This window comes from Arachis duranensis, chromosome 2 (genome assembly GCF_000817695.3).
Source record: "Arachis duranensis cultivar V14167 chromosome 2, aradu.V14167.gnm2.J7QH, whole genome shotgun sequence".
NCBI classification, from domain to species: domain Eukaryota; kingdom Viridiplantae; phylum Streptophyta; class Magnoliopsida; order Fabales; family Fabaceae; genus Arachis; species Arachis duranensis.
In genome coordinates this window covers 88,399,422-88,416,811 of record NC_029773.3, presented here as the reverse complement: position 1 = coordinate 88,416,811, position 17,390 = coordinate 88,399,422, and the positions used below count along the sequence as shown (strand labels likewise).

The 17,390-nt window shown below is 34.6% G+C and overlaps 2 protein-coding genes across 12 annotated transcripts in view; both read left to right on the top strand.

Moving 5' to 3' along the window:
• The window catches only part of LOC107475760 (protein HUA2-LIKE 3), a gene marked incomplete at its 5' end in the record, with an annotated part of 9,802 nt that extends 358 nt beyond the window's left edge, over window positions 1–9,444 (top strand). The window contains 11 exon segments of the mRNA XM_052256916.1: window positions 792–868; window positions 3,158–5,200; window positions 5,469–5,925; window positions 7,066–7,174; window positions 7,276–7,388; window positions 7,477–7,664; window positions 7,765–7,952; window positions 7,955–8,067; window positions 8,181–8,619; window positions 8,733–8,900; window positions 9,025–9,444. Coding sequence (XP_052112876.1) covers window positions 792–868; window positions 3,158–5,200; window positions 5,469–5,925; window positions 7,066–7,174; window positions 7,276–7,388; window positions 7,477–7,664; window positions 7,765–7,952; window positions 7,955–8,067; window positions 8,181–8,619; window positions 8,733–8,900; window positions 9,025–9,050 — 3,921 coding nt within the window. The 3' untranslated portion in view covers window positions 9,051–9,444.
• Window positions 9,445–10,825: 1,381 nt separating this feature from the next.
• Window positions 10,826–15,033, top strand: LOC107475758 (uncharacterized). Of its 11 annotated transcripts, XR_008005905.1 has the most exons (8): window positions 10,826–11,189; window positions 11,307–11,509; window positions 11,770–11,947; window positions 12,934–13,012; window positions 13,692–13,745; window positions 14,133–14,173; window positions 14,363–14,471; window positions 14,653–15,033. XR_008005905.1 is itself a non-coding variant. In XM_052257300.1 (7 exons), exons 2-6 carry the CDS (start codon window positions 11,325–11,327, stop codon window positions 14,376–14,378), a joined length of 318 nt encoding a protein of 105 aa, XP_052113260.1. In that variant the 5' UTR covers window positions 10,826–11,189; window positions 11,307–11,324; the 3' UTR covers window positions 14,379–14,471; window positions 14,653–15,033. The 11 variants fall into 11 exon arrangements, 6 of the variants coding, with proteins under 6 accessions (XP_052113260.1, XP_052113258.1, XP_052113259.1 ...); XR_008005904.1 differs by lacking the exon at window positions 11,770–11,947 and having other exon boundaries at window positions 14,136–14,173; XR_008005903.1 differs by lacking the exon at window positions 11,770–11,947.
• Window positions 15,034–17,390: the final 2,357 nt, after the last annotated feature.

Sequence of the window (17,390 nt, the reverse complement as noted above, 5' to 3'; positions counted from 1 at the left end):
GGACTTTGGGGTTGGATTCCAGCTGGAAAAAGTTCATTTGTGGCCATGATTTTAGCTTAAACTTGCCTTATTGTAACTAGATTTCATTATTTACTGCACAACTCAAATGGGATCCTTATGCTTTTAAAATCTTAAATTGTGTTCTTGATTGTTTGGATTAATGAATGTTTTGAGTGTCGGTGTTTGATCCATGTAGCTGGCCTTATTGTTTTTAATTAGCTGATTTATTACTTTCTATGGAGAGGCTACCTCCTTTTTAAGTGAGTGATGGCAATGAGAATTGTTGAAACCAGAAAGCATATGGCATATGCTGAACCAGCATGTACCTTTGGTTTGTCCCATCTTTTGTGTCATAGGAAGAATGAACAGTTTTCTAAGAATATGAAAAATGAGGCTTTAGGTAGATTAAATTTTGGTGTTTGATCAATGTAGCTGACCTTGTTTAGTTGGAAAAAGCTTCACTGTTGTTGTTAATTAGTTTGTTTATTACTTCCGGGAGCACTGCCTTCTTTTTGGACAATAATGGCGATTGAGAATGGTAGAAACTATAAACCATGGGCAGAAACAACCGTAGTCTTGACTGTCCCAACCTCTGCTTCATCCTCGGGTAAAAGAACAGGAATAATTAGTACTATTTAAGTAAGAAAGAGAAAAGTGGGGTTTTGGGTACACAAAATAAAGAATTCGCTAACTCTTCGAGTTCCATTAATATTTATTTGTTTAAGTCTATTTCTCCTTATTCAATGTAATGTGTGTTTCATTTTACTTATTGAGTTCGTTGTCGGTGGCAGGTGAGTGAGCCAGAGAAGTGGGGTTACAATGCTGATTGCAAGAAAGTACTTGTTTACTTCTTTGGAACCCAACAAATGTAAGTACTCGGACCCATGTTTATTTGATTTCTTAACACTGCTGCTAATATGCCAATTGGTGCGGGTTGTATAACTTTAGGAATCAAACCAGATATACATGCTCAACTTTCATTACCAGGCAACTTGAAGTTTTGGTTTACACACATTTATGATGTCCATAATCTTGTGATGGCTTCTCGATAAGACACTAACTAGTAAGAATTGAGTATGGTCTTCTTTTTCATGCCTCAGTGATTTGTTATTGTCAACAAAGTTGCTAGGTTGCAGTGTTATTTAATTAATACCCCTTATTTTCAAGCATTCTAAGAGCTTATGTATGCATGAATATTATGAAGCTCACATGACAAGTTGATTTCCCTTCTTGTGTGGTTGGTTTGGAGACATGCTTTCATTCAGCTAGTTTGGTGGTATGCAGTTTGGGGTAGTGGTTATAAAATTTGTAGGTAGTTTAACTTTTACACATGGTTCTGGTTACAAGTGTGTTTATAGTTGTAAAGGTCACTAGGATTATATGATATTTATGTGCATGTGTGATTATTTACAATCCATTTTATCTTATCGCTTGCTGGTTTACTTATATGCATTAAATATAGAAACATATAATGGCAAGGCTTGTTGTGTCATCCCATAATTGTTGATTACGTAGTTTCAAGCTCATACTCAACTACTCATCTATGGCTTCTTGAATATGGGTGATGGCCATGGTAGTCCATCACACATCGTGTAATGTGTAATGTGCCCACCTGGAAAAGGGGGCTAGTGGGATGTGTTGTGCCAGGATTGCGACAAAGATAGGTAATTACTTTGCAATAAAATATTATAACATACATAAAAATATTCACAAATTCAAAATAATCTCTATAATTATTTTTGTGGTAACTTTTCCTATTTTAAGCACATTTGCTCACTAAGCATACACTTTCATGGAAATTAAAAAAATTCAAATACTTGTATCACTTAGGTTTCTGTTTTAATATTAATAAATAAATAAATAAATAAATAGGTAATGACCTTGGTATTGTGCCTCACTTTTCTCCCCAATACACTTTCTCATGCCACCTCTCTCTCATACCCATACTATATATTACACATGTACACTTTATCGTGGCAACCCCTTATGGTGGATGTGGTGGTGACAATGCAAGATGGTGTGGCACGACACGTCACTGTGCAGCGGACACCAGTGCAGAAGATACCCCAATCCTTGCCGCAATTTTAGTTGCGATTATTGCCAATAGAATATTTGACGCAATGATGGAGCAATGGCTGATAAGAGCCACGATGGCATGGATGCTGGCATTGTGCGTGATAACTACTATGCCTTTTTAGTATTTGTTTTCCACTTGGTGATGGCATTAATTAGTAGTTTTCAGTTGGTTGACTTTTGGTCATCACATTTACGTGTTCTTTTTTGTCTCTTAGAAAACTCCTTTCATACTGACTACACGTAGCATTATATCATTATTTGTGCTTGGTGGTGTTCTGGGCTTGTCCATGTTGAATTTGAGATGTGTCCAGTTGTGTTGGATGTCTAAGCAGGGAGAAGGTTTTCTTGTGTGTGTGTCTTTGGATGTATGTATAACAAGCAATCCATGTTCAATTTGTGTTAGGCAGGTGGTGTGTCTGTCCTTCATATCATAGGCAATCCCTAGTGGTATACTGTACATAGATAAGAAGTGGAATGATATACTTGAGAGACAAGTCCTAATGAGGGTAATGCAATTGCCTAAAAGGACAAGTCCTAATGAGGGTAATGCAATTGCCTAAAAGGAGGACGTTTTCTGATAATCAATGTGGTTATAGATAACAAGTGGAAGGATATACTTGAGAGACAAGTCATAATGAGGATAATGCAATTGCCTGAAATAGATAGGGCCTTTTCTGATAATCAGGGTGTATATAAATCCAGAACCTCCTTGAAACTTCTCTTGCACTTGCAAATTGACCTTCTTCCTTGTCCCCTTTTACTAATATGTGTATCCCCAATTCTTGTAACAAGATTTGCTGTTTAAACTGCATGTGCTCACTTACTAATATCATTCTCCTCAGCTAGTATCACTAAGCCCGTTCCTTTTTTTCTTTCTCCTTGCATAAATCTGCTTATTGACAACTCCCCTAAGGTTGTTGAAATCGCAATCTACCTTATTGTTTAGTCTCTTCTTTATTTTGTTATGATATTTTTATTATGCAAATTTTCAGTCTTGTGTGTGTATGTATGTGTACAAAAAACATATCTGTAACTGCAACTTGCAAGTTGTATAGGTTTTGAATTGGCTTTTGTTGTATAGAGCTTTCTGCAATCCAGCTGATGTCGAGCCATTTACAGAGGAGAAAAAACAGTCTCTTATTCTCAAACGTCACGGAAAGGGTGCTGACTTTGTTCGTGCTGTACGAGAGATTGTTGATATTTATGATAGGTTGAAGAAAGAGGCTCAACTTGATGAAGCTAGGTCTGATGTTGAATTTGCTAATGCAAATGTTTCAAATTCACTTGATTCATCTGCCAAGGATCAGAATGACTCGTCCATCAGGGATCAGACAGATGCTCCTGAGTTGGCTATTAATTTATCATTGAAATCATCAAATTCCGTCACGAACAGACATGAGCTGGCTTGTGCCACTGAGAATGATTCAGCTGCAGCATTGGAGGATGGGTCTCGTGGAAATGTGGCATCCTTGGAGGATCCTACTGATAATACCGTTGCTGGAAAATCATCGAAGACTGTTACTTATTCCTCTCGAAAAAGATCTTCTGGCAACTTGCACTGTCAGGGCAATGGAGCTCAAAGTCATGCACCTTTACGAAAGTCCAGAAGCTTGTCACGGGTTCAAAACTCTGCAATACATGGCAGTGATGGTGGAAAGCATGCTGGTGATCTGTCAGCTGATGCAGATCTGAGTGCATCCACAAGAAGGAATAAATGTAGCAGGAAATCACCTGATCTTTCAAGCTGTGATGATTTTGGTTCATCTGCTCGAGTCTCAAATGATAGCATGGATGATGATTCTGAAATCCTCACAATTGATTCTGAGACATTTAGTCTGAATGAGGGCAGTACAATAGAATCAAATTTTAAACATGAAAAATCTGAGGCTACTGAATACTCAGAAGTTGGGTTGAGCAAAGGACATGTTGATACAAAGGCTGTAGTTAACAAGAAGAAAAGAAAACCAAATAGGAAAAGGGAAACCAATGATGCCGCCAAGCCGATCAGTAGAGTAGAGGAGAATGCTGGCAGTGTGCAGAATTCCAGTCAAATTTCACAAAATATTTGTGGAAATTCAGAAGAGAAATGCATTGAGCAAGATGGAGATGAACACTTGCCCCTTTTGAAACGAGCTAGAGTGAGAATGAGTAACTTATCATCTACAGAGGTAGAATTCAGCAACATTATTCGAGCTCAAGAAAAAACCTGTAAAGAAGATATTAATTCACAACAGCAGATGGTCACATCTTCAAATTGGGAGAACAGTCCTGCCGATGGAGACTCATCTGTATTAAATGGAGCTATGGATAATGTTTCTCCTTCAAAAGTATTAGTTACATGTTTTGAGACTCAGATTTGTAATCCTAAGAAGGAAGAATCACTGTGTTCTGTGGACGGTGAGGCTGCTTTACCTCCATCGAAACGCCTTCATCGGGCTTTAGAAGCCATGTCAGCTAATGTTGCTGAAGAAGGCCAAACTCATATGGAAGTGTCATCTTCCATAATAACATCTAGTGTTACATGTGTATCTTCTATTGAGAGGTTTCTGTGTATCGCCAGTAATAATCATGAAGATAATGATGTAGGATTGAAAGCTTTGGATACTTGTGGCATTGGTTCTTCCGAAATTAATGTGCATGGCATCTCAACCAGTTCAAATCCGTTGATTTCAACAGAGAATAAAGCATCATTACAAGTGGATAAGATGTTGACCAAGTTCAGGCAACATGAAATTGGGACTGATGGCAATACACCTGCTTCAGATCAAGTTGTTGATGATACAAATAATTATGTGGTTTGCCACACTGCTGAAACAGAATCCAAAAGGGAAACTTCTCCTAATCTTGATTCAAAATATCCTGAAGTTGGCAGCAACTGTGACTTGTCAAATTTATCATTACCACCACATGAAGACAAAACCCAAACGTCAAGTCACTCAAATAATGCTTCTGATGGATCAGAACATAATGGGTTGAGTCTTGATCCCATGGCATGTTCCAATGAAAAAAGTATTCCTTTACCTGAAGACAATGTTGAAGTGCTTCAGCAGAATGAGGTCGCTGTTTGTGAGGATAAAGGGTGCTTGAAGACAGCAGTTGTTCACTGCAACAAATCAAATGATGTGTAAGCGTCATCGTGGTTTTTTATAGTTCTTTTCTGTATTGTCAAACAAAAAATGGAGTAGAAATGAGGAAATTTTCAGTAGCCTTAATAGTAACTAAAAGTTTTGGCTTTGAACTTCAGTGCTATGATACTGTCACAGAATATAGTAATAGAAACTTGTGTTTTCCTCACTTAGATCATACATTGCAAGTACTTGTTGGGGTTCTTGAATGAACCATGGATGCTTCATTTCTCCCAATTTTACTTGATGTCTATCCTTTAATTTCAGGAGTGAGGCTGTGAATGAGATAACTTGTAAAGGAGCAGAAGAGGACATGAATTCTGTTTCAACATCTGATGGCTGTTTGGGTGAAAAGGGTATTTTGGACATACGTTTGAGCCCATCATTGACTGATGGGTGTGATTGCATTCCACCTGGATCACCTCCAAATATGTCAGTATGCAATGTTTCTACATCAGACAGTAGTAATATTCTTCACAATGGAAGCTGTAGTCCAGATGTACATTTACATCAGAAGCAAACAATATCTAGTCATATAGGTGTAGATAAAGATGGGTTTGTGGCAACTCAAGAATCAAGTTCTATGGGAAAGCCAACTGAAGCAGGACGTGCTGCTTTGTTGTACTTCGAAGCAACCCTTGGGACATTGACAAGGACAAAGGACAGTATTGGTCGAGCTACACGCATAGCGATTGACTGTGCAAAGTTTGGCATTGCAAATAAGGTAATATTTTTTGTTACTCCTGAAAATGTTATCATTAGGTTGTGAATACTTTATGTTGATTAATTTTACTTTTGAAGTGCCAGTTACTCTATCTTCTCAGTCTATATTAGTCTTCCATTTAACCTTGATATTTTATTTGCATCCATTTAGCCATTGCATTTGTTTCTATTGGACCAATGAGTTTGTGTAATCTGAACTATCAGATGCATATGCCTGAACCAAAGAAAAATGCAGCTTCCCTTTTTGTTTTTGGATAAAAGATTTTATAAAAAAGGGCAACCCGGTGCACAAGCGTCCCGCGTTTAACGCAGGGTCCGGGAAAGGGCCGCAACCAAGGTTGTAATGTACGCAGCCTAACCTGATAATTATATCAGTGGCTGTTTCCACGGCTTGAACCCGTGACCTTGAGGTCACGTGGAGACAACTCATCCGCTGCTCCGAGGCTCCCCTTCGGATAAAAGATTTTATACAGAGGAATAATATGAAAACCTGGGAGGACAATGCATCCTCTTTAATAAGAACAAACAAAATTTTAATGGAACATGTACAATGCAAAGCTTTCCAATATCTCAACATTTTAGTGCACACAAGAGTTGGAGAAGTTCACTTATCCAAAAACAGATGTATGGATAATTAGATAGGCTGTATGAAATGGCTTCAGCTATTAGGGAAAATGGGATATTGATGTGAAGAACATGGATAATTAGCACAATTATTGTTTCAATTAGCGGGAAACAAATCTAGATTAAGTGGCTACTAATAATATTTTCTGTTCCCTCTCCTGTAGTTGAAGTACTTCCTTGATGTATTGGCTTTAGCAGTTGGGCAAAGATGGGATTTCGGTGTGAATACTGAAAGTATGGATAGTTGGATCAACTTCATTGTTTCATATGTCCTTGTTCTTCAGTATGGTCTTTGATTACTTTGTGCCATCTCTTAAAACTTAATGAAGAGATGCAGGATGGGTCGAAGGATGAGAGAGATTTTGGTTGTGACTGTTTCTACGTTTGACTTTTGGAAATTTTAGGTAGAAATGAGAGAGCAAAGAGCATGATGTATAATGTGCAAAATAGGTTGAAAGCTTAACCAAGAAGCTGCCGCTTTTATTGTGTTGATGTAATTCTTCTGGGTGTATTCCAGGTTATGGAGATTCTTGCCCACAATCTAGAAACTGAATCAAGCCTGCATAGGAGGGTGGATTTGTTTTTTCTTGTCGACTCTATTGCACAATTTTCTCGAGGATTGAAAGGTGCATTGTTTATTGCTCTGAGTTTTCCCAAGTTTCAGAAGGAAGAAACTGATGAAACCATGTAGTTGATATTTAGTTATGTCCTATGTCTGATTTTGCAGGTGATGTTTGTGGAGTATATCCATCAGCTATCCAAGCAGTCCTTGCACGGCTCTTGTCTGCTGCTGCTCCTCCTGGAAATAGTGCACAAGAAAATCGCAGACAGTGTCTTAAGGCAAGCATTGGAGTCTCTTTATATGCCCTAATATTACATGTTTTGAGGTCATCCCGTTTCTCTTAACCATAGTTGTAACTTTGTGTAGGTTTTAAAGGTGTGGTTAGAGAGAAGAATCCTACCTGTGTCTGTTATTCGCCATCATATACGTGAACTGGACTCATATAGCAGTTCAGCTCCTGCAGGTCTATTCTCTCGACGATCATTGAGAACAGAGAGGGCCCTAGATGACCCTATTAGAGACATGGAGGGTATGCTTGTTGACGAATATGGAAGGTTTGAATCTGTTTAGCATAAAAATATTTGACTTTATTGTTTTAGCATACTTGTGAGGACTCAAGAGTATATTTACTTAAATTTCCATTTGATCTTGTAGCAACTCAAGTTTTCAGCTACCTGGATTCTGCATGCCTCGCATGCTTAAAGATGAGGAGGAAAATGAAGGGAGTGATTCTGATGGAGGGAACTTCGAGGCTGTCACACCAGAGCATAATTCTGAAGTACAGGAAATGACTTCTACAGTTGAAAAACACAGGCATATCCTGGAAGATGTTGATGGTGAGCTTCGCCACTACCGCCACCGCCACCGCCACCGCCACCTCCAATGCTACATCCTGTCTCATCTACCTTAGATCCATATGGAACAGTAGTGAATTCAAAAGTGTATACAGATTCGCAGGTATATTTTACATTTTATACATGGAATTTTACCATCTTATTTGTGGGCCACATGAAGTAATAACTAATTCGTATACATTTTCCTTTTGCACTTTGGCTCATATGCAGATGCAGATGCAGATGCAGAAAGACAACGCACCCCACTCTATGGCTCAGCCATTGGCTGCACCAAGGTGTAGCCAGCCTATAAGTGATGCAATGCAATATCAAGTCTCTGATTGTAGAGAAATACCAATGTCAGATTCTAATTGCTCCTTCAACAGTTATCCTGTACCACCCCCTGACAATTTTCGACATTCAGACAATATGCACAACAACGGATACTCTATTAGGCCTCCACAACATGTTCCATCCAATCAGTTCTCTTTCGTGCATGGCGAGCAGCATGTGAAGCACCACCACCAAAGGGATTTTCCACCACCCTCTTCATATTCTAATAGACCACACTTCATGCAGAACATGGAGAGGGATAACTTATACAATAATCATGAGAGAATGAAACAACCTCCATATGATTACCGAGAGGGATGGGATGTTCCTCCACCTTATTCTGGTAAAGACTGCGATAAATAATAGTATTTTGGTGATATTGTTTGTTTATTTATCATGATTTCTGGCTATGTGCCACGGCCTTCTACCGTCGAATTAATTGAATTTCTTGTATAGGTCCTTGTTATCACGACAAGGGGGCGCCTCCCCCGTATGGTTGTCATCCATGTGAATCAAGTAGAATACCTGGCCATGGGTGGAGATTTCCTCCCCGATCAATAAATCATAGGAACTCCATGGCTTATAAACCACCCTTTGAGGACGCTATTCCAGTGACAAACAGAGGTGTGTTCACTGTCCTTGTTTGAATATTTTGCTACAAGAAATTGTTTTTTATTCAATTCACCCCAATTTACTTTTTCATTTAACATAATTAAGGCCTAAATGTATTTAATTATTTTTGTTTCAGGTCCAGGCTTTTGGCAGCCGAGGTAATCTGAAATCACCAAGAAATCAACCCCGTCCGGTATACTTACACGGTCATCCGCAAATTGTCCTTCCTTCTTGTGATTAAAATTTCACTGCCTTTTAATTTAAGGTGTGACCTACTTTTTGGCCTGAGCTATGGCTTTGTTTATTTCCCCCATCATTCTGTACATGCAATATTCCCTTGAACTCTCAGCAGAATTTGCAATGTATATGTGAATGATCCAACTTAGATTTGTATATATATGTATTTTAGCCTCTTCTGCAGAGATAGCAGGGCAGGAACAGTCACTGTAGAGTTGTTGGAGGGTTTGTACCTACTTAGGTTGTCAAAGTCCCAAATTTTTTAGCCCCAAAAGTTCTATAATTTATTTAATGGGAGCCCTTATAGAAGTTAGATCAATATCTATATCTATAATATAATTTTCTTGTGATGTTCCTTGAAATGGTTCTCTCTGCATGATTAAAAAAAAGATAAGCTTCGCGTGGCAACACAATTATAGACTTGTATTTATTGTTTGGTTGCAAATGTTTTGTTTGATGGTCATAAATAAAACTTTCATGCTTTATGGATTGTGTTAGTGGCAGCCAACTCTTTTATCGTTGGCCCCCTTGTATTAAAACGCGTTGTCCATGAAAACGATATTGTTTATGTTACATGATGGAAATCTATTAACTTGAATGTTTACTTGTTGGGTCGTGCTACTGTGTTGAATGAAAACTTTTTTCGCACTTGCTGAGACGATGTGGCTACATTAGGGATAGACGCGTGTTGTATCACTGCGAAAAATCCTGCTGCATTCGCAGAAGTGGCAGAAACTATCAGAAGAGTTGGGAGGTGTTGGTGATTAATAATTGGTAATTCTATAATTAATTTGTTGGCCTTTTTTTTTGCTGTCTCAGAGAATTTTTGGATATATGATGTTTTGGCTTACTTTTTGTTTGGTTTGAATATTGTGTGATTGATAGAATATGATAATAAAGTCATGGATTATATATGGAGTAGGAAAAAAAATATGATACGGACCTAAATAATAATAATAATAATAATAATAATAAATATAGATATTTAATGTCAATACAAAAATTTGATTCCAAATATATATTTTTTAAATTTGTAATGTAAATAGTAACTTTTATGTTTTATTATTTTCATTATTTATATTCATACAACTAAATATTAAGTTGTTAACGATGTATATTCATATAAATATGTAAATTATTATTATAAATCCTTTTAGTAATTATATAATATTTTTTTTGTGCTTATAACGATACAATATTTATTAACTCTTTAAAATGTTACAAAATTTTAAAAAAGACCACAATGTTTTATATTTTAACAATATTTTTATTTTTGATTTTTCTAAATTTAAATCATTGTCAAAATAAAGGAAAAATTTAAAATTAAACAAAAATTTCCTTGTACAAATTCTTATTTTTTTCCGTGTATATAATTATTTTTTATGAAATTTTTATTTTTTTTCCTTATACAAATTCTTGTCTTCTATTTTTCTTATTTTTTTCGGAAAACACTTTTGTTGTTTAGGGGTCTAATTATTGAAGTAAAATAGGTTAAATTGTCTCCATACTAATAATGTTTTTTTGACATAATTATGTATAGAAATATGTTTTGAAAATTATATTTAAGCGATAAAATGAAATTGTTATTCCTTGTAAATAGCTTATCAATTTAGTTCAAAATTTAAATTAAATATTTAAATCCGTCTGAGTACCTGAGAAGATTTCTTATGATGCGGGGGGAGGTTTGGTTAAAACCGTCCTCTCTGTTTTTCTTTTGAAACCCTAAATCCAACCTTCCCCTTCTTTTTTTCATTGATAGCCAACTCACTCCTCCTGCTCTGGATAATCTTTGGCCATTCACGCTCTGTTTATCGCTCTCCCTGTCTCCCAAATTCTCATTTCCGTTTTTGTCAACCTCTATCTGGAAACCCTAACCCATCGAGCTAAGCGGAGAGATGCTGAGAGACTGAGATCTCTGTTGCGGGCTTCACATGCTCACGAAGAGCATTATCCCTGCGGCTTGCTTCAAGGCAACTGAGGAATCGCATCCCACTTCCTCGGCAACGGCGGTTGCAGTTACAAAGGTCCAATCATCATCTTTTCAAGCGTCTTCATTGTCGATTGGTAATGGCTCCCTATCCCTCGAATTCAAACCTTGTCTTCTTCCATCTTTTTATTCAATATTATGCCTATCATCTATTTCTTGATCTCTCTCTTTGATATAACTGCCTGTGTGATTAGGGTTCATGGAAAAGGATCATGGGAACAAATTATTTTGGTCTGATTTGTCAGATTCATTTAAAGATCGGTGGTAGTTCTCAAGAGGAAATCAGCCTAGGGTTCATGTCACTCTGCCTCTCTCTTATCTTGGGAAACAACAAGTTAGGTGGGAATTTTTACGGCGGCCCTGTCCTTTCTCTGTCCCCTTCCATCATGTGGTGTAGGTATGTAGTGGTTATGACTTGTTTCAGATTCTTTAATATTTGTTTACTTTGATACTCAAGTTTCCTTTCAATTAACAGGATTTGTTTTTGCCCTGTTTGGGTGTTCTTTTCTGATTCTGTTTTGAAAATTGGGTTTTTTGTTTTGATATAAGATGTTGTGTTCCAGTAACAGTAATTGTTTTTGGTCCTGTTTATCCATTCCCTTGTGATTTCCTTCTGAAAATTGGGTGGTTTTGTTTGTATTGCTGCTTGTGTGATAGATGAAACAAATGAACTATGCTTAGTGTCAACTGATTCAGAAAAGCTCTTCTCTAATCTCACCCCTGGAAGGAATGTTGGAAGATAACACTCAAAATCATCAGAATGTGGATTTTAATTGATCATAGGGAGGAGAATGAATAACATGCTTTTCTTCGGCTTCTGATAATGGATAAAGAAGTTAGTTATTATAGCTATTTTGATAGTTTTGTTGAATAAGTTTGTATAGCAAAATTTTAGTAATTTGAATTGGATAATAACTGTTCAATGCACAGATTTAATCATGCTGGTTCAGATGCTTTTTGAACTTGGCTTTAACTAAAAGTTTTATATGATGTTGACTAGAAACATAAATTGAGTTTACTACTACACATGTGTGGAGTGTAAGTGTTGATATTTCCTTATCTTATTTGTTATCAGTTTTAGTGTGTTCTTTGGGGCTTTTATTTGTATGTGAAAATTCTAAAATATCTTCAATTTCCTAACTGATTTAAGGTGCTAGAAATGACATGCTTTAAAGTTTCTCAAATAAATTTGTACTCATAAGAAGGTCTCAAATTTCTGTATAATTTGTTCTTACTTTTGGTTAATGATTTGGACCCTTTTTTCCGGGTGTGAAAATTCTGAAATTGTGTTTGACTCTGTGTTCTCGGTTTTCTTTTGTTGTTTGTAGATTTTATTCCGAGCCGAAAATGCTGGAATAATTACAATAACACCAAGTGTAGTATTTGTGAGTTCAAATCGGTTTAACAAAAACTTAGTGGCTTTGATTAGTCACTTGAATTGGATACTGCCTAATTAATGAAATGACATGCTTTCAAATTTCAGTTTTTGATATTTTCTCATTCAAAGATTTCAAGATTCTTTTTGTTCTTTGTTATAAGTTTGGGTGTATTCTTCGGATTTTTAATCTTGAGTTTGAATATGCTAAAAGCTTTTCAAAATAAGTGAACAAGTACGGTTTCAATTTGATCAATTTATGCATTCAAGTTCGAAAAACTATTGTGTTAAAACAGTGAAAAATTCTTTAAAAATCTGTATGGTGTAATTTCAACTGCTGGATTCCTTTATTTTATTCTTTGTTGTTTCTCTGATCTTTTTTTTTATTTTCTTGGGTACTTATTGTATCAATGCATATTTTGTTTTCCCTCTTTTATGAGTGATAGGCGTGATGGATGACGATTTGCTTTTGATGGTCTGCTCTGGTGTTTGCAGTGGCGGCAGTGGCGGCAGTGGCTCTACTAGGTATGACTCTTCATTCATATTATTCTGTTTTGTTATTTTAAATTTTATTTTTCACCTTTGTGGCTTGATACGGTTCAATTTCAATTGCTGCCTTCCTCATTTTGTATGTTGAGAAGTCGTTACCTGTTTCCTTACTACTGTTTTTTTTTCTTTTTTTATGTTTTTCTGACGTTATTTGTCACAACCAAATTGAGTGTCAAATTCACCTTTGTGCCCTTTTTTTGTCTTGAGAGTCAAACTTACCTTTGTGCCTTATTTATATATAAGTGTACAACACTCGAGTTTTATTTGGAAGCTATTTAAAATACTTTTTTATTTTTTATCCCCTCTTTTTCAATTGTCAAGGAGCTGTTGGCTTGGAAGAAGGAGCAAGTTATGTGATATTTTTTCTTGCATATTTTTACTTAAATTATATTTGTGTGTTGTTTTGTGTGGTTTTGAAAAAAAATTTTTCCTGATATGGGAAAGTTCATAAGTGTATTAAAATCAATTAGAATATTATTTTACGCAAAGCTTTTTGGACAATTTTTCTCTCACCATGTTTCGCAAATCCTAGGGATTCAACTCTGATCTCCACAATATGGTTTGTATATTATTTTCAGTGGTTGCAACTTCATTTTTGTTATCTTCAATTTATCCCCAAAGAAACTAATCTAATTTCATTGGTGGTTGGTTGCAGCTCATATTATCAAAGTCAGAAATTGGAAAGGCCAGTTGAACATACCCGATCCAGGTAAGTAGGGTGGGTTGTTGTTTTGTTGTAGGTTATTCGTGGTTATTTTGTAAGCTGAGTGTGTATTAGGGTAAAGTGTATTTTGTATTTGTGCTTCCTTTTAATTGCATTATTGTGACTTGTGTGCTTTGAAGGAAGCAAATATGAACTCAAGTATGCACCCCTAATTAATGTTTTCAAATATTCGTTTTTTCTTTTCCTTTTTTTGTTTATGTGGGGATAACTAATGGGATTCTTATTTGTATGTGAGGTCCATGTTGATTTTGCAATTATCATTAACATTTAATTTAATTTTTTTCCCCGAAGATTTTACATGCAAAGTGATTGAGAGTCAAATTTGGTTTTGTTGCCTTTTTTTTTTTAGTTACCCGTTCTTTAACTGTGCAGCAGCTTTTGGGTTCAGAGAAGATGGTTTTTGGCGAAGTTAAGTAAGATGGTTTTTTTAATTTTAGAAAATAAAAATATTTTATTTTTATATTATCAAAGTGGCAAAGTATTTCCCTTTAGAGTTATGTTATCTTTGATGTTTACAGTATCTTGGCTTAAACCTGCTGTTTTTTGGCATATATAGTCTTGAATTTAATAAGTTTTTATTTGCAATGAAACTTGTCACACAGGCAGGAAGAGTGGTAGGAGAGCCTACGAAAAGGACTCATCTTTATGAACACCGATTCTATCATGTTATTTCGCATTCACTCCCTTGGTGGCTCTCTTTTTAGATATGAGGTTTGTGTTTCAGGTCCTTTTTCTTTTTTTCGCCCACCCTTATTTCACTGTTTAACACTTCTGTTTTTATTACTCATTGTGGTTTAATTGCATCTTCTAATTCTTTTTTTGGTCACTTTCAAGTTTGTTTTTTTTCCCTCATTCTGGATTCGATTTTTTTGTTGATTTCCTTTGGTTTTAGACACGCTTTTTTCCCAACCACACACCTGCGGAAGGAAGCACCGTAGCAATGGCCTTTGGAAAAGGGTCAAAAAAGGCGGCTATTACACACAATCCAAAGTTACAGAGGAAGGACAACCCTGTAGATTTGGAAAATGATAAAAAAAATTGGTCAAAAACAGCGGCAAAAGTACACAGAGGGAGGACAGTTGCTGTTTTGTTAGAAAAACAATTACTATTTAATAAATTAATGTTAATATCTACTGCAATCTTTTTAATTAATTTCCTATGGCATCTGACCACCTAGTAGCCGTCAGTTTTTGCCTCCCAAATCTTGACCTCACCTGTCAAATAATATATGGAGGAAATATATTGGAATCATCTATAAAAAAAGATTAAATAACATGTGTTTTTTACATGTGTATAATAATATAAACTTCTACACCATAGTGAGATCTTTTTCCAAATGTCGAGGGTTTGTTACTTTATTCTATTATTGCTACTTAGATTCCTATTCATATAACACGTGTACACAGAGAACAGAGAGCATATAATGATTCTTTTATACATATACGTCTACCAATATATTTCTAAGAAAAAATGTTCGAATAATTATTCATATTTATAAGGGTAAATTATTTAATAAAACTAAATGACTAAAAATGATCAGATTGTACTGAATTAGAAAGGACTAATTTTGTCCTCCCATTTTTTATATAAGAGAAATTTTTCATATACAAGTATTTTTTTATACAAGTCTTTACAAGTTATTATATTAACGCGCTTGAACGTTACTGCACGTTCTTCTTCCTCTTCCTCCTCTTCTTTTTTTTTTTTCGTTTCTTACTTTCTCTTTCTCCTTTTCTCCTTCTTCAACCCTTATTGCACAATTTTACTGCACCGTCTTCTTCTTTTTGCTGCACATTCTTCTTCCTCTTCCTCCTCTTCTTCTTCTTCTTCTTTTCTTTCGTTTTTTGCCTTCTCTTTCTCGTTCTTCATTTACGTACTTTTTTCTTTGTTTTCTTTTTTCGTTATTCTTGATTTCCATTATTTTTTGATATCAAGCTCTGAAATCATTTTTGAAGAAGAAGAAGCAGCAGAATATGAGGAGGAGAAAGAGAAAGTGTTCTGAATTATGCATAAAGTGTCCTTTGGGTGTATTTCTGTAATCGTTTGGGTGTATTTCTGAAGTTTCATTATTTTCAAAACGATTTCAAAGCTTGATTTCAGAAACCATGAAAATCGAAAAAAAAGAAGTAAGAATACCAGTAATAAACGAGTAAAACAACTAATGAAAAGGCAAAGAGAATAACGAAGAAATATCGTTTGGGTGTATTTCTGTAATTGTTTGGGTGTATTTCTATAATCGTTTTGGTGTATTTCTGAAGTTCTATTATTTTCAAAACGATTTCAAAGTTTGATTTCAGAAACCATGAAAATCGAAAAAAAAGAAGCAAGAATACCAGTAATAAATGCAAGTAAAACAACTAATGAAAAGGTGTAATAAACGCAAATAAAACAACTAATGAAAAGGCAAAGAGAATAACGAAGAAATACATGGAGGAGGAGGAAGAAGAAGAAGAAGAAGAAGAAGAAGTTGTTCATAATCCACGGTGAGTGAAGAAGAGGAAGAGGAAGAGGAAGAGGAAGGGGAAGAGGAAGAGGAGTCGTTCATAATTCACGGTGAGTGTAGCGCTTTGGAAACTAAATAACGCATTAAAAGACTCTAATGTGTAGCAACTTGTAAAACTTGTAAGTCAAAAAGACTTGTATGTGTAGCAAGCCTCTTTATATAAATCGTTGCCTCTATACAAATTTTAGAAAAAAATATATATAAAGCCTGATGCTTATATATTCAACAGTAGTTTGGAATATTAAGATTAGTTTTTTTAGTAGTGTACTCATAATTTGTTGGTTTTTTTCTAAAAAAAATATAAAAAGATTTTTTAAATTTTAAGATTTAAATCGAAGATCGATTTTATTATATATATATACACATAATGAAGTGACACTACTAAAATTACAAATAATAACTTTTTATTCATATAATTTTTTTTATAAAAATCATTGTTAAATAAAAAATTTATACTTTATAATATTTAGTCATTTTATTTTTTTAAATAACTTGAAAAATTCTTCATCACTGAAGAGATTTTATTAAGGAGGAACTAAATAAAAAAATATAACACAAAAAGACACCATATCATGTCAACTTAAAAGTTTAACACATTAAATTAATACAATTTTTGTTTTATAGATTATTTATTTACTATAATTTTTTAATACGAGATTAATTTTTTATACTACTCATATTCATATTACTTAGCACTAATTAAAAATAGTATTGTCAATTTTTTTTATACACATATAAAAAAAATAGAGAGAGCTAACTATAACATAAGTCAACTCAAGTCAATTTTTTATATTCTTAATTTTAAAATTTGAAAAATTAAAACAGTAAAAAATTATTTTATTTTTTTATATTAATTTTCTTATTTTTTAATTAGTTAGTTCTAATTGACTACACTTCTAATTAATTCTTTAGCAGAATTGATATTTGTAATTTTAAAAATAAATTGTTCATAAATTTTTGGTTTATATAAAAATTAATTTATACTTTATAAGAATTAATTTGTTAAAAATTTGATGTTCATATAAAAATTTGTTATTGACTAATAAATTATTATATATATAAGATAAAATTTAAATGTTATAATATTTATTTAAATAGATTAATAAATTAATTATTAGACTAATTTA

Excerpts from the sequence above, each read along its gene's own strand:
- LOC107475758 (XM_052257296.1), top strand. The coding sequence starts at position 11,325 with ATGGGAACAAATTATTTTGGTCTGATTTGTCAGATTCATTTAAAGATC. Across the intron at positions 11,510-12,982 it reads CCTTCCATCATGTGGTGTAG|TGGCGGCAGTGGCGGCAGTG; the intron begins GTATGTAGTGGT and ends TGGTGTTTGCAG. Across the intron at positions 13,746-14,109 it reads GTTGAACATACCCGATCCAG|TTACCCGTTCTTTAACTGTG; the intron begins GTAAGTAGGGTG and ends TTTTTTTTTTAG.